This window comes from Gastrolobium bilobum, unplaced genomic scaffold, assembly GCF_033153095.1.
Source record: "Gastrolobium bilobum isolate Gb01-03AN ecotype WA unplaced genomic scaffold, APGP_CSIRO_Gbil_v1 utg55586, whole genome shotgun sequence".
NCBI lineage: Eukaryota > Viridiplantae > Streptophyta > Magnoliopsida > Fabales > Fabaceae > Gastrolobium > Gastrolobium bilobum.
In genome coordinates this window covers 14,468-28,871 of record NW_026897484.1, presented here as the reverse complement: position 1 = coordinate 28,871, position 14,404 = coordinate 14,468, and the positions used below count along the sequence as shown (strand labels likewise).

Genomic DNA, 14,404 nt, shown 5'->3' with positions numbered 1-14,404 from the left:
TCTTAAATTTATCCGAACAGAAACCGGCCCTAAGAAAGAGCATTGGTATAGACCGAAGTCGCACCCAAAACGTCCAAATTATCCAAAGGGATAGAATCCTTGTGAGTTTGATAAAAATTCCTCATTAACGTAAGAGCATCTGGTGGTCTTCCATGTTTACCTCCATTATCCAAGCCACTAGAAGAAGGAAGAGTCTCTTGCTGATCATTAACCACATGAGACGTCTTCCTCTGGAATTTAGATAAAGAAGGGTGCAAGACAATTTGTCTATCTTGGAAATCCTCCGACATATTCTTCTGAGAATCAAGTTTAAAATTATTCTTTTGAGATTCTGCACGTTTTGAAGCATTTAATCTGCCTTTGCTAATATTAGCATTCTGGACCAGCTGATGAACTTTAGCAGATGATGCAGTTGCTTTCTTCTTTTGGTTCTTTTTGAATTTTACTCCTTGACTTTGGACCTCTTTTCTCGACTTGCCCGCGGATAGGTTAGCAGATGGAGAAACTATTTCCATTTGAATATCCTTTTTCACCAACGGTTCTTCATTATGAGCAATTAATTCGTGTCAGACCAGATTCAATGCTGATTGAATCAATCACTGGAGAATCAGAAATAATTAAGATATTATTATCCTTTTGAGTCAACTCAGCAATAGCTTGAAATCTTGAACCTGATTGAATGACCTGTCTGTGATTAGGATGAGAATTGGAAACTGCCTTATTACGTAACACTGCATTATTAACAACGCCAACTTGTCTCCTACCCGATGGTAATGATTCCTCCTTTGATTGTGCTATGCTCCTTGATTCCTCCTTTGATTGTGCTATGCTCCTTGATCGACGGTTACGCTGCACTAGCATCCAATTCCCAAACGGTTCCTCCTTCGCCGGAACGGAATCTTTTTCCGGCTGCTTATGCACCACCGAGTCAGAAACTTCAGGAGAATAAGCCGTAGTATCTTGTTGAAGATTACTATGGGAACACTGATCCCTTCTATGCCCATACTTTCCACAAGCAAAACAAACTAAGTGGAGACCCTCATATCCAACATGGAAGATACGATCAGCAATCCGGAATTTGGACAAAAAGCCTTTCCTAAGATCAACTTCGACACAAATTCTAGCAAACTTTGCTCTCTCTGTAATATCACCTTCACCAGAATAACGTTTCCTGATAGAGTTCCTATCAATCATCAATGTGCGACCAAAAATACTACCTATATTCCACAAATGATGAGAGGTATAGAATTCAATAGGAAGTCCTGGAATACGAATCCAAACTGCCAGCTTTCTGATCTCATCATCATAAGGATTAAAAAATGGACGCCACCGTTGAACTACCACATAATGATCAGCTATGATCCAAGGACCATCCTCCAAAACATGAGAGTAATCATTCTTATTTGAAAATCGGAACAAAAAGTAGTCATTCTCCAGATCAATGAACTCATATGTGCCTGAGATATTCCACATTCTTAGTAAACGATTGAGTAAGAATCTAACTCCAACTTTCTTCCCCAGAAGTTTCACAATCACTGCCTGTTTCCAAGGTCTGCAACCTTCTAAATGCAAGGCTTTTGGAAAAGAGTACGTTGGGCAAAGAGGATCCTCCTCACCATCAACCGTAACAAAGACCTCATCCCCTTCTTCTTCGTCCTCTTCCTTACGTAGTTTTTCTACCCAATCTTCCTCATCGCTATCAGCAACATGGGGTCCTCCATTAAAACCAAGAAGAGAATCTTTATATGACACCAACTTCCTGTTAGATGAATCACCTGACTCTTCCTTCTTTTTTCCCCCGTTGCTAGTCACATTCACCTGGATATCCTCCTCTGCCATGTGATCATCCATAGGTTGATCTTCCATAGCAGGGCCTTTAGGTTTTTTTGTGCTTCGATGGAGAAGATCTTCCTCCACCGTCGTAGCATCTCTCGCCTCCTTGCCGGTTTCTCTCTCTTCCTGTTTGCCGAAGAATGTAGGGGGGCTTGGTTTTCGTAAAATTAAAGAGAATAATATGGCTTTTATCATGAAGCTAGGTTACCGAATCATGACTGATCGTAATTCGTTATGGGTTCGGGTCCTTCGTAGCAAGTATAAGGTGGAGGAAAGGCTCATTCCAAGTATCTCGGCTTCCGCAAATGATTCTGGTTTATGGAAGGCTATTGTTAAGTATTGGCCTCAAACTCTAGAGAATTCTCGTATCATTTTAGGGGATGGGGTTCATACGTCTTTTTGGATGGATTCGTGGGTGCTAGGATGTCCTCAACTTGTTTCTCTGGTCGTTCAACCTATTCCTCCTATTATGACTTATTGGTCTACGTCTCAATTTGTAACTTGTTATGGTAATTGGGACTGGCCTTTATTTCAGCACCTTCTTCCTACTTCAGTATTAGACAAGATTCGTAATGTGCTCCCTCCTACAGTGGATCCTTCTCCGGACCGTGTTATTTGGGCAGGTAGCCAAGATGGGGTTTTTTCAGTGAAATCAGCTTATAACTATCTCATGGGTACCTCGCATTATCATCAGGATAGGATTTGGAAGGTAATTTGGGCTTGGCCTGGTCCTGAACGTATTAGACAATTCTTATGGCTTCTCTACAGAGGTTCTCTTTTAAGTAATGTTCATAGAGTGCATCGTCACATGGCTATAGATGCAGGGTGTCTGAGATGTCATTATAATCTTGAGGATAGTTTACATGCCATTAGAGATTGTCCTGGTGCCAGGGAATTATGGGAGCATTGGGTTCCTTCTGATAACCGTAGTGACTTTTTCTCCATGGATCTTCAACTATGGATTCAGACAAATCTAGGATTAAAAGGTCCGTTTCAAACAGATCGAACTTGGCCTTTGTATTTTGGGGTGATAGCTTGGTGTTTGTGGGGGGAAAGAAATAAGGCGATCTTTGATCAAACTATCACCTCGAAGTATGGTCTCATTAGGCGCATTACCTATACTTGTGGTAATATTCAATTGGCTAATGAAACCCTTATTAAGATTGGTCATCAGGAGCTTAGAAGAGAGGAACGTCTTGTTCACTGGAATTTTCCCTCTGAGGGTTATGTTAAACTTAATGTGGATGGTTCCAGTATAGACAGTGGGCAAAGGACTGCATGTGGCTGAGTCATAAGGGATGCTGCTGGGAACTGGTTAACTGGTTTTAAAAAATTCCTTGGGAGTGGTACTTCTACTTCAGCGAAAATTTGGGGATTCTTGGCAGGTATGGATCTGGCTTGGCATAAGGGATTTAAGAGAGTCTTTGTGGAGGGTGACTCCAAGTTGGCTTTGTAATTTATAAGAATAGGGTGTGACATAAGTCATCCTCTTTCTGCTTTAATCATCCGAGCTCGTAACATGCTTCAAAGAGACTGGATTATTCAGCTTAGTCATACTTATAGAGAAGGCAATTTTGTTGCTGATTGGCTTGCTACTCATGCACCTCATCAGGATGGACAACTGATTGTGCTGGATGTCCCTCCAACGGCTTGTTTGGAATTGCTTCGTAATGACTTGAAGGGAGTTAGTCTCCCAAGATTGTGCCCAGTATAGGGTTTTGGGGTTTTCCTTATATTTGATATTCTTTGTTAAAAGCTAAATATAATTTATTTATTTTTTTGGTATTATGCATCATTTTCAAGCTTTCATTTGAAAAGGCTTACATGTGCGTCGATTGTGCATTAATTTTTAAGCCTTATAATGAAAAGGTATTTATTGTATGCATCATTTTCAAGCTTTCATTTGAAAAGGCTTACATGTGCGTTGTTTGTGCATTAATTTTTAAGCCTTATAATGAAAAGGTATTTATTGTTAATGGTATAATGATATAGTATGTATGTATATACATTGAGGATTGATAAAGAATAATTTTCTTTATTGTTGTTATTTTATTTTTAAATGTGTTTATTATCCCTAAAGGTTTCTATTTGAAATTGAATATGATAGATTTGTTAGCCGCCACAGTGGCCAAATTTATAAAGGTTAATTTGATTTCAAATAGGTTGGTCATATAAATATATTTTATTTATGCAAATAATAATCGGCCCACAGGAAGGTTATTGTTTGGCCAAATAACATATGTTGTGTGATCATGTGTATGTTTATTGCTTATGCGGATAGTGATCGACCCACAGGAAGGTTATTATTTGGCCAAGTAACAAACATACCTGTGGTAATAAATATGTGACAATTATCAAGAATTCTCCATGTAATTCATAGTCGGCCCATAGGAAGGCTATGATTTGACAGGACTTATTGTCAATGTTTGATTACTACATTAAGAGTACCACTTACAAGTTGATATTTTTGTCCACAGACTAAATATTAATGTTGTGCTAGGTACTTTATAATAAACTCATTTTACTTCGGATTATTTGTCTATATCATGTATGTTTGAATATATATGATATGACATGTTATTAGTATGTTATCTTTTTGTTCTCTGTATAGTTTCTGCTACCGCTGCCAATTATATTGCTCAAATGAATATGCTTCCAATGCTTAATGGGGCAAATTTCAAGCTGTGGAAAGAGAATGTGAAAATTTTTCTCGGCTGCATGGATCTCGACAATGCGCTAAGGACTGAGAAACCCACTTCCACTCAGGAAAATCCAAACACGGATAAAATTGAGAAGTGGGAACACTCAAATCGCATGTGTCTGATGATCATGAAACGTTCCGTTCCGGAGGCGTTTAGGGGCTCGATTGTTGAGACTACTGATGCCAAGTTGTTTATGAAGGAACTCGAGCAATACTTTGCTCGAAATGAAAAGGCTGAAATTGGTCAAACCTTGTCCAAACTCATAAACATGTGGTATAAAGGAAAGGGAAACATAAGGGAGTACATTATGGAAATGTCTAATCTTGCTGGAAAACTAAAGGCATTAAAGTTAGAGCTGCCCTCTGAGTTGCTCATGTACTTAGTTATTATCTCTCTTCCTGCACAATACAGTCAACTTGTGGTGAGTTATAACACTCAAAAAGAGAAATGGACTCTTAATGAGCTCATTTCTCACTGCGTGCAAGAGGAAGAGAGGTTATAGCGAGAGAAGAATGATAGTGCTCACTTGACATCAACCTCTCAAGACATGAAAAGAAAGAGAGCTTAGGATAATGCAGATGCTTTGCCAAAGAAGCAAAAGAAGCAGGACCAGGAATTCACCTGCTTCTTTTGTAAGAAATCTGGACACATGAAGAAAGAGTGTTCCAAATACTAGGCATGGCGCAAAAAGAAGGGTATGACTCTCGCTTTAGTTTGTTGGTACTGGTTCTGTGGCACAAGCATTTAGGTCATATCTCTAAACAGAGAATTCAGAGGCTTGTGACTGATGGAATTCTTGAACCCCTTGATCTGGATGATTTTGAGGTGTGCATTGAATGCATAAAGGGGAAACAGACAAACATAAGGAAAATAGGTTCCAACAGAGCTTCAGACGTCTTAGAATTGATTCATACGGATATTTGTGGACCATTTCCTATAGCCTCTTGGAATGGTCAACAATACTTTATCACATTCACAAACGACTATTCAAGATTTGGATACCTATATTTGATTAGAGAGAAGTCACAATCATTGGATTTGTTCAAAGAATTTAAAGCTGAAGTTGAACTTCAGTTAGGCAAGAAAATTAAGGCCATTAGATCTGATCGTGGTGGTGAATACTATGATAGATCTGATGGATCAGGTGAACAACGTCCAGGGCCCTTTGCGATCTTCCTAAAGGAGTGTGGAATCGTCCCGCAATACACAATTCCAGGTAAACCTAGCATGAATGGTGTTGCGGAAAGGCGAAATCGGACTCTTAAAGACATGGTGAGGAGTATGCTTAGTCATTCTTCATTGCCAGAATCACTTTGGGAGAAGCACTAAAGACTGCAGTTTATATCCTTAATAGGGTTCCCAGAAAAGCAGTGACAAAAACCCCTTATGAGCTATGGAATGGAAAGAAACCTAGCATAAGGCATTTACACATTTGGGGTTGTCCAACAGAAGTAAGGCCTTATAGGCCAAATGAAAGAAAATTGGACTCAAGAACAATCAGCTGCTATTTTGTTGGATATGCTGAACGCTCTCGGGGCTTTAAGTTTTATAATCCCACTACAAGATCCTTTTTGGAGACGGGAAATGCCAGATTCCTTGAAGATGTTGAGTTTGGGGGGAAGATAAAATAAGGAATGTTGTATTTGATGAGGAAGAAAATTATATTTCTCTTCCTAATATTGTCATCATACAAGATGCAATTACGGAATAGACAATTAATGATCATGTCCCTGTTCATGACATTGTTATAGAACAAGCTTTGGTCCCTGACATTGCTTTGGGTCAAGACAATAATGAATCACCCCCTATGCCACCTATAGAACAAACTCAACAAACTCAAGAAGTGCCATTAAGGAGATCCACTAGAGAAAGGAGAAATGCAATTCCGGATGATTATATTGTGTTTCTTCAATAGCATGAAAATATTTTAAGCTTGAAGGAAGATGATCCAATCAACTTCCAACAAGTCTTAGAAAGCTCTAATGCTCATAAATGGATTGATGCCATGAAAGATGAGATGCAATCTATGAAAGACAACGACGTTTGGGATCTTATTGAGTTGCCTAAAGGTGCGAAACCCATTGGTTGTAAATGGATATTTAAAACCGAAAGGAATTCAAATGGCAACATCGAAAGATATAAGGCACGTCTAGTTGCTAGAGGTTTCACTCAGAAAGAAGGCATAAACTATAAAGAGACTTTCTCTCCAGTTTCTACGAAGGACTCTTTTAGGACAATAATGGCGCTTGTGGCTCATTTGGATTTGGAGCTACATTAGATGGACGTAAAGACAGCGATTCTCAATGGCAACATTGATGAGACAATTTATATGGTGGAACCAGAAAACTTTGTATTGGGAGATTCAAAGTCTATGGTTTGCAAATTGAAAAAGTCCATCTATGGCCTTAAGCAAGCTTCTCGTCAATGGTACCACAAATTCCATCAGGTTATTATCTCTTATGGCTTTGAGGTGAACTTAGTGGAAGATTGTGTGTATCACAAGTTCAGTGGGAGTAAATTCATATTCCTGATACTATATATTGATGATATCTTACTTGCCAGTAGCGATATAGGCTTATTGCATGAAACCAAGAAGCTTCTCACTAAAGATTTTGAGATGAAGGACCTTGGTGATGCATCTTTTGTCTTAGGAATACAGATTCTTCGAGATCGCGCTCAAGGTATCCTACGGTTATCACAAAAGGCCTACATTGAGAAGATTTTGGATAGATTTGGCATGAAGGATTGTACGTTAATAGATACGCCCATATCTAGGGAAGACAAGTTTAGTCTCGCCCAATGCCCTAAAGGTAAGCTTGAGATGATAGAAATGACAAAGGTACCTTATGCTTCGGCAGTAGGAAGCCTTATGTATGCCCAGGTTTGTACTCGCCCTGATATAGCATTTATAGTGGGAGTGTTAGGAAGATACTTGAGCAATCCAGGAATGGATCATTGGAAAGCAGCCAAGAGGGTTATGCGGTATTTAAAGAGAACAAAAGATTATATGCTTACATATCAGAGGTCAGATGAATTAGAGATCGTCGGATATACTGACTCTGATTTTGCTGGATGCCAAGATAGTAAAAGATCCACATCAGGTTATGTCTACATGTTGGCTGGAGGAGCTATTTCTTGGAAGAGTGTTAAACAGGCACTCGTAGCTTCCTCTACTATGGCCGCTGAATTTGTAGCTTGTTTTGAGGCATCCAACCATGGGGTATGGCTGCGAAACTTTGTCACAGGGCTGCATATAGTAAGTGGTGTTGAAAGGCCACTGAAGATTTATTGTGACAACAGGTCAGCAGTGTTGTACTCCAACAACAACAGAAGCTCTTCAAAATCGAAGCACATCGATATAAAGTTTCTGGTTGTTAAAGAAAGAGTTCAGAGTGGTCAGATTTCCATAGAACACATAAGGACGAACTCCATGCTTGCGGATCCGCTTGCTAAAGGCTTAGTGCCTAAGGTCTTTCACGAGCATACTGCTCATATGGGTGTTGTTTTGTTCGATGACATTACGGTTTAGTGGGAGTTCTTTATGTTGGTGTTCTATGTAAATAAATAAATGAAATATTCTTATGTTTGTTTTCTGCAGAATAAAGAATTCAATGATATTTTTCCTCTGAATGTATTATATTTTGTGCTTGTGTTTCTGCTTTGTGTATGCAGAAAATTTAGGATTGATCTCATAAAGATTAAAGTAGGACCAGTTGGAAATAGGCATGGTAAGATCACATTGCATGTAATTTCCATGCCACTCATCCATACTTGATCTATGTCATTGAATATATTGGTGCGATGACCATGGAAGGTTTAGTTACGCTTGAAAGTGACAAAAGCCGCCATGATCTCATATTGATATAGGAGGTGGACCAGATTGTATCTAAGGAGGAATCTAAAGAAAAATAGCATACAGTTGCGCACTAAAGATATACGATATAATTATCTCAAGTTAATATGTGGCCCAAGTGGGAGATTGTTAGGAAATCATATTTTCTAATAATTATTGTGGGTCACATCTTATATTAATAATTATATTGTGCTATTTATATATATTGGATAAATTAAAGTGATCAGTTAAATATTCCCAAATAGATTCCTAAGTGAGTATGGGCTGAATGAGTGGATACCGGTGTTGGGCCAACTAGGTATAATGGGAGCTTATTGGCCCAACAATAAAGATAAAAACACTATAAAAAAGGGTTATGGTCCCCAATACGTCAAATGAATAACCCTAGTTTCTCTTCCCCATCAAGAGAGAGACGACACACTAAGGAATTCAGTTTTAGGGTGATTTGACTGAGGAAGACTACAAACCCCAAGAGACAAGATCAAAGTTATTCTGCTGCAATGGAGACAAGTATGCCTCCACCTTTATGTAATTATTTCTTTATGATTTGGTATGATGGATCTTGGCTTGTAGGTGATAGTTATCACCAAAAGGTTTAGAGGAATTAAAAATTCCAACATCTCAAACTCAGGTTCTTCAATCTGTTCGTTTTTTTTTGGTCCTCGCACCCATATGAATATCATCTTCCTGTATCCTTTTACTGCTCGATCTGTTTACCGGTGCCCCAAAAAAAAAATCCTCCTTTTCTTCGAAATATGTATGTATGTATTTGTCGTTTGGTTTTTACGTTTCTATCTTCAAAGTTTGGTAACCGACAGTATGAATGGGGGTATCATGGTTTTGCTTAGCTGAATATTTTTTTTTATTTATTTTAGCAATGCATGTTGGTGTCGATTTTTTTCCTTTCCCAATGATGTAGCTGTTGGGAACTCGGTTCCCTCAAACTCGACATCTACAGTCTTTGTGCGGAAGTCAATCAACAAGATCCTGATCTCGGATCTCGGCAATACCTCGGCCTGAACTTCACCAGGTCGGGAAGCGCAGCGGAAAATCAAAATGAACAATCACAAAACAGGAGAGAGAGAGAGAGAAAGAAGGAGAATACAACCAGATTTAACGTGGGAAAACCTTCTCCAATGAAGAAGTAAAAACCCATGGGACCTAGTCCAGATCAAAAATCCACTATGAAAATAATGGTTACAAATAATCAAACTCACCAATGTGGTGGTTAACTCAACCTTTCCAACAATGGTGATAATCAAATCTCCCTAGAGATGTTTCACTCAAACTCTCTCTAGAGATCTCTCAAATGCAAACAATAAAGCTTTGCTCAAACAATTTTCTCTCAAATATCTGTCAAATAAAATTCTCTCATCTTTTTCTTTCTCTTTTTCTTAACCTAGCCTCCACCCACAACTAATGAATATATAGAGGAGGTGAGATCTAGGGTTAGGGTTTTTAAGAATCCCCTCAATGGGCTTGGGCTTAGCATTGAAAGAGGAAGCCCAACAAATCTCCCCGTCCGACTTCAATGTGTCGGCTTCAGCATCAACCTGGCTCCTTCACAGCAGTCTTCAAATTTTCTTGCTGGAACCTGCTTTGTCATCATGTCGGACCAATTTTGGTCAGTGTGCACCTTGACGAGTTCGAGCTCTCCACCTTCCACCACATCCCGGATCCAGTGATACCTCACATCAATGTGCTTAGTGCGGGAGTGATAGGTCGAATTCTTCGCAAGATGGATTGCGCTTTGATTGTCACAACCCAACTCGTACTTGTCTTGTTCATGGCCGAGTTCCATGAGGAACTTCTTCATCCACATCATCTATTTGCTTGCCTCAGTCGCGGCAAAGTACTCAGCCTCAATTGTAGATAGTGCAACACATTTCTAAAGTCTTGATTGCCAAGAGACAGCTCCTCTGGCAAATCTCATCATATATCCCGTCGTCGATTTTCTCGAGTCGGAATCTCCCCCTAAATCAGAATCCGAGTAGCCTTGCAACTCGGCTTTGCCTTCTCCAAATCGGAGACACAAGTCGGTTGTACCTCGGAGGTACTTGAAGATCCACTTCATTGCTTCCCAGTGCTCTTTGCCGGGGTTTGACAGATACCGGCTTACCATTCCAACAGCATACGCCAAGTCGGGTCTAGTGCAAACCATTGCATACATCAAGCTTCCGACGGTGGATTGGTACGGGACCTTCATCATCTCATCTTTATCTTAATCAGATCTCAGACATTGCTTTTGGTTCAGCTTTATGTGTCCGGCTAGGGGGGTGCTCATTGTTTTGGCTTTGTCCTTGCTGAATCTCTTCAGAATCTTTTCAATATATTTCTCTTGACTCAGCCACAGTAGCTTCTTTTGTCTATCTCGGATAATCTTGATTCCGAGAATTTGCTTTGCAAGGTTGAGGTCTTTCATTGCGAAGGACGAGCTCAACGCCTTCTTCAGGGCGACTATCCTCGATTTGTCTTTCCCTACAATAAGCATGTCGTCAACATATAACAACAGAATCAGAAAATCTCCAGCCTCATACCTCTTCACAAATACGCAATGGTCGGCATCTGTCTTCTTAAACTTATGATCAGTCATGAATGATTCAAATTTCTTGTACCACTGCCGAGGTGCTTGCTTCAAGCCATAGAGGTTATTCTTCAACCGACATACCAAGTCTTCTTGGTCTGGAGCTTGGAACCCTTCAGGTTGCTCTATATATCTCTTCTTCTAAATCACCGTGAAGAAATACCATCTTCACGTCCATTTGTTCTACCTCGAGGTCCATCGAAGCCGCCATGGCTAACATAGTTCGGACCGAGGTCATTTTCACCACAGGAGAAAAAATCTCCTCAAAATCTACTCCTTTCTTCTGATTGCAGCCTTTCACCACAATCCGGGCTTTGTATCTCGGCTTTTGCCCGTTCTCTTCATTCTTAAGCTTGTAGACCCATTTATTTTTCAGAGCTCATCTTCCTTTTGGCAACTCGGTCAGCTCATAAGTCTGATTCTCGTGCAGAGACTTCATCTCGTCTTGCATTGCCTTTTCCCATTCTACTTTCTCTGAGCTCGTCACAGCCTCATCATAACTCTGAGGCTCACCGTCTTCAGCAACAACAGTGTATTCATTAGATGGGTATCTTGTAGAGGGTCTTCTTTCTCGAGTTGGATATCTCGACTGTTCTTCAGTTTAAGAACCTGGTTCATCATTCTCATACCAGATCTCATCATCAACTCGGACCTCAGTGTCTTGATCATCATCAGCCTTTTGTTGATCATCATTTTCTTCATTTTCTCCCCCTGCTTCAGCTCGGACAAGAGGGATGGGTTCTTCACGTCTGACAGTAACCCGAACTTTGGGCTTTGAGATGTCATGAATGTTCTCATCTTCATGAAATATCACATCTCGGCTTCTCACTATCTTCTTATTGATTGGATCCCAAAGTCGGAACTCGAACTCACATCTCGGCGAACCAAGATAGATGCATTATTTGGTCTTTGCATCAAGTTTTGCCCTTTCATCTTTAGGGATATGCACAAAAGCTCGGCATCCAAACACCTTCAGTTGATTGTAGGACGCTTTCCGACCTGTCCATACTTCTTCTGGAATTTCTCCTTCAAGTGGCCATGATGGTGAGAGGTTGATCAAGTCAACAACAGTTTTTACGGCTTCTCCCCAGAATGATTTCGGCAATCCGGCATTGGATATCATACTTCGGACCTTCTCTTCAATAGTCCTGTTCATCCTCTCAGCCAGTCCATTCAACTGTGGAGTCTTGGGGGGCGTCTTCTCAAGTCGGATCCCGGCCGCTCTGCAGTATGCATCAAATGGGCTGCAATACTCACCACCATTATCAGATCGGACCACCTTTAATTCTTGCCAGTCTCCCTTTCAACCATTGCATGAAATTCTTTAAAGGATTAGAGTACCTGGTCTTTAGACTTCAACAAATAAACCCACACTTTGCGGGAATGGTCATCAATAAATGAAACAAAATACTGAGCTCCTCCAAGGGATCTTTCGGACATGGAGCAAATATCAGTATGGACGAGGTCAAGAATATAACTGCGTCGTCTTGGTTGATCGGTCTCACAAAAGAAACCCGGTGCTACTTTCCAGCTAGGCAATACATGCAACTCTCCAACGCTTGGCCTTTCAACCCGGTCAATAATCCTTTCTTGTTCAGGATCTGTAGTCCTTTCTCGCTCAAGTGGCTGAGGCGTTTGTGCCATAGCTCCAAGCTAGGTTCATCTCGAACAGAATTGGCTTCTCTGCCATTGATCTTTTCTTGCATCACGTACAAGGAGCCTTCCTTCTTACCTCGGGCCACGACCAAGTTTCCCTTGGCCAACTTCCATCTAACACTACCGAAGTAGTTCACTAACCCGGCATCATCAAGTTTGCCTACCGAGATTAGGTTCAAACGCATGTCAGGTACATGCCTCACATCTTTCAACACAAGTCGGCATCCGACATCTGTGGTCAGAGTTACATCACCGACACCAACAATCTTGCTGGTCACTTGATTTCCCATCTTCACGACTCCAAAATCACCACCTCGGTAAGAGGAGAAAAAACCTTTGTGTGGAGTAACGTGGAAGGAAGAACCGGAGTCAACAATCCAGGTGCAGTCATCATATGCAACATTCAAATAATTATCCTCACCAAGGAGGAATATCTCGGCATCCGGGTTGGCAGCCACCGCAGTGGTGCTTTTGTCTTCCCTCTTCTTGGGAATAATCTGATCCGGCTTCACAGAGCCGTTCTTCTCGTCATTCTGCAGGGTCCAGCAGTCTGGCTTCTTATGACCTGTCTTTCCACAGTAAAAGCACTTCAACTCATATTTCGGCTTTGACCGACCTCTGGACTTTTCTCGCCTGTCACGACCTCTACCCTGGCTTTTGCTTCTACCGCGGGAGTTGGATTTTCCTTTGTTCTCAGCAACGTTGGCCTCAGACGTGCTCGAAGTACCTCGTTCTCTTCTCCTGGATTCTTCGCCCAGGAGGCTGTCTATCACGACATCCATCTTCAATTTTCCATCTGGAGTCGAATTATTCAAAGTCACCACCAGAGTATCCCAGCTTTCTGGCAGTGAGCTAAACAGCAGCAATGCCTGCAATTCTTCATCAATTTTCATATCAGCCTTTGACAGCTGATTCACAATACCTTTGTAGGTGTTAAGGTGTTGAATCTTGCTCATGCCGTCCTTGTATTCAAGCTTCACAAGTCGGCGAACCAGGTGTGCTTTGTTCCTGGGAGTCTTCTTCTGAATCATGGACTCTAATTTCGTCCACAACTCATACGCATTTGTGAACTCGGACACGTGCTCAAAGAAGCTTTTATCAATATATTTTCTGATCGTGGCTACAGCCTTCCGACTCAGGATCTCCCACTCCTTATCAGTCTTGCCTACCGGTCTCTCATCAAGGAGAATGGGCTCATGTAAATCTTTGCAGTAGAGACGATCTTCCATCATCGGTCTCCAATAAGTGAAGTTGTCTGCGGTCAACTTGAACATATCTCCATCATGAGTTATGCCACTGGTCTCCATCTCGTCTCCCTCAGAACCCGTCGAACTCGGACTCTGATACCACTGTTGGGAACTCGGTTCCCTCAAACTCGGCTTCTACAGCCTTTGTGCGGAAGTCAATTAACAAGATCCTGATCTCGGATCTCGGCAATACCTCGGCCTGAACTTCACCAGGTCGGGAAGCGCAGCGGAAAATCAAAATGAACAATCACAAAACAGGAGAGAGAGAGAGAGAGAGAGAGAGAGAAAAGGAGAACACAACCAGATTTAACGTGGGAAAACCTTCTCCAATGAAGAAGTAAAAACTCACGGGACCTAGTCCAGATCAAAAATCCACTATGAAAATAATGGTTACAAATAATCAAACTCACCAATGTGGTGGTTAACTCAACCTTTCCAACAATGGTGATAATCAAATCTCCCTAGAGATGTTTCACTCAAACTCTCTCTAGAGATCTCTCAAATGCAAAGCATAAAATTTTGCTCAAAC

At 40.9% G+C, this 14,404-nt stretch overlaps 1 protein-coding gene across 1 annotated transcript; it reads right to left on the bottom strand.

Moving 5' to 3' along the window:
- Nucleotides 1-546: 546 nt before the first annotated feature.
- Nucleotides 547-1,866, bottom strand: LOC133307303 (uncharacterized). Its single transcript, XM_061507792.1, has one exon. The coding sequence runs from the start codon at nt 1,864-1,866 to the stop codon at nt 547-549; it is 1,320 nt and encodes a 439-aa protein (XP_061363776.1).
- Between the last annotated feature and the right edge of the window lie 12,538 nt (nt 1,867-14,404).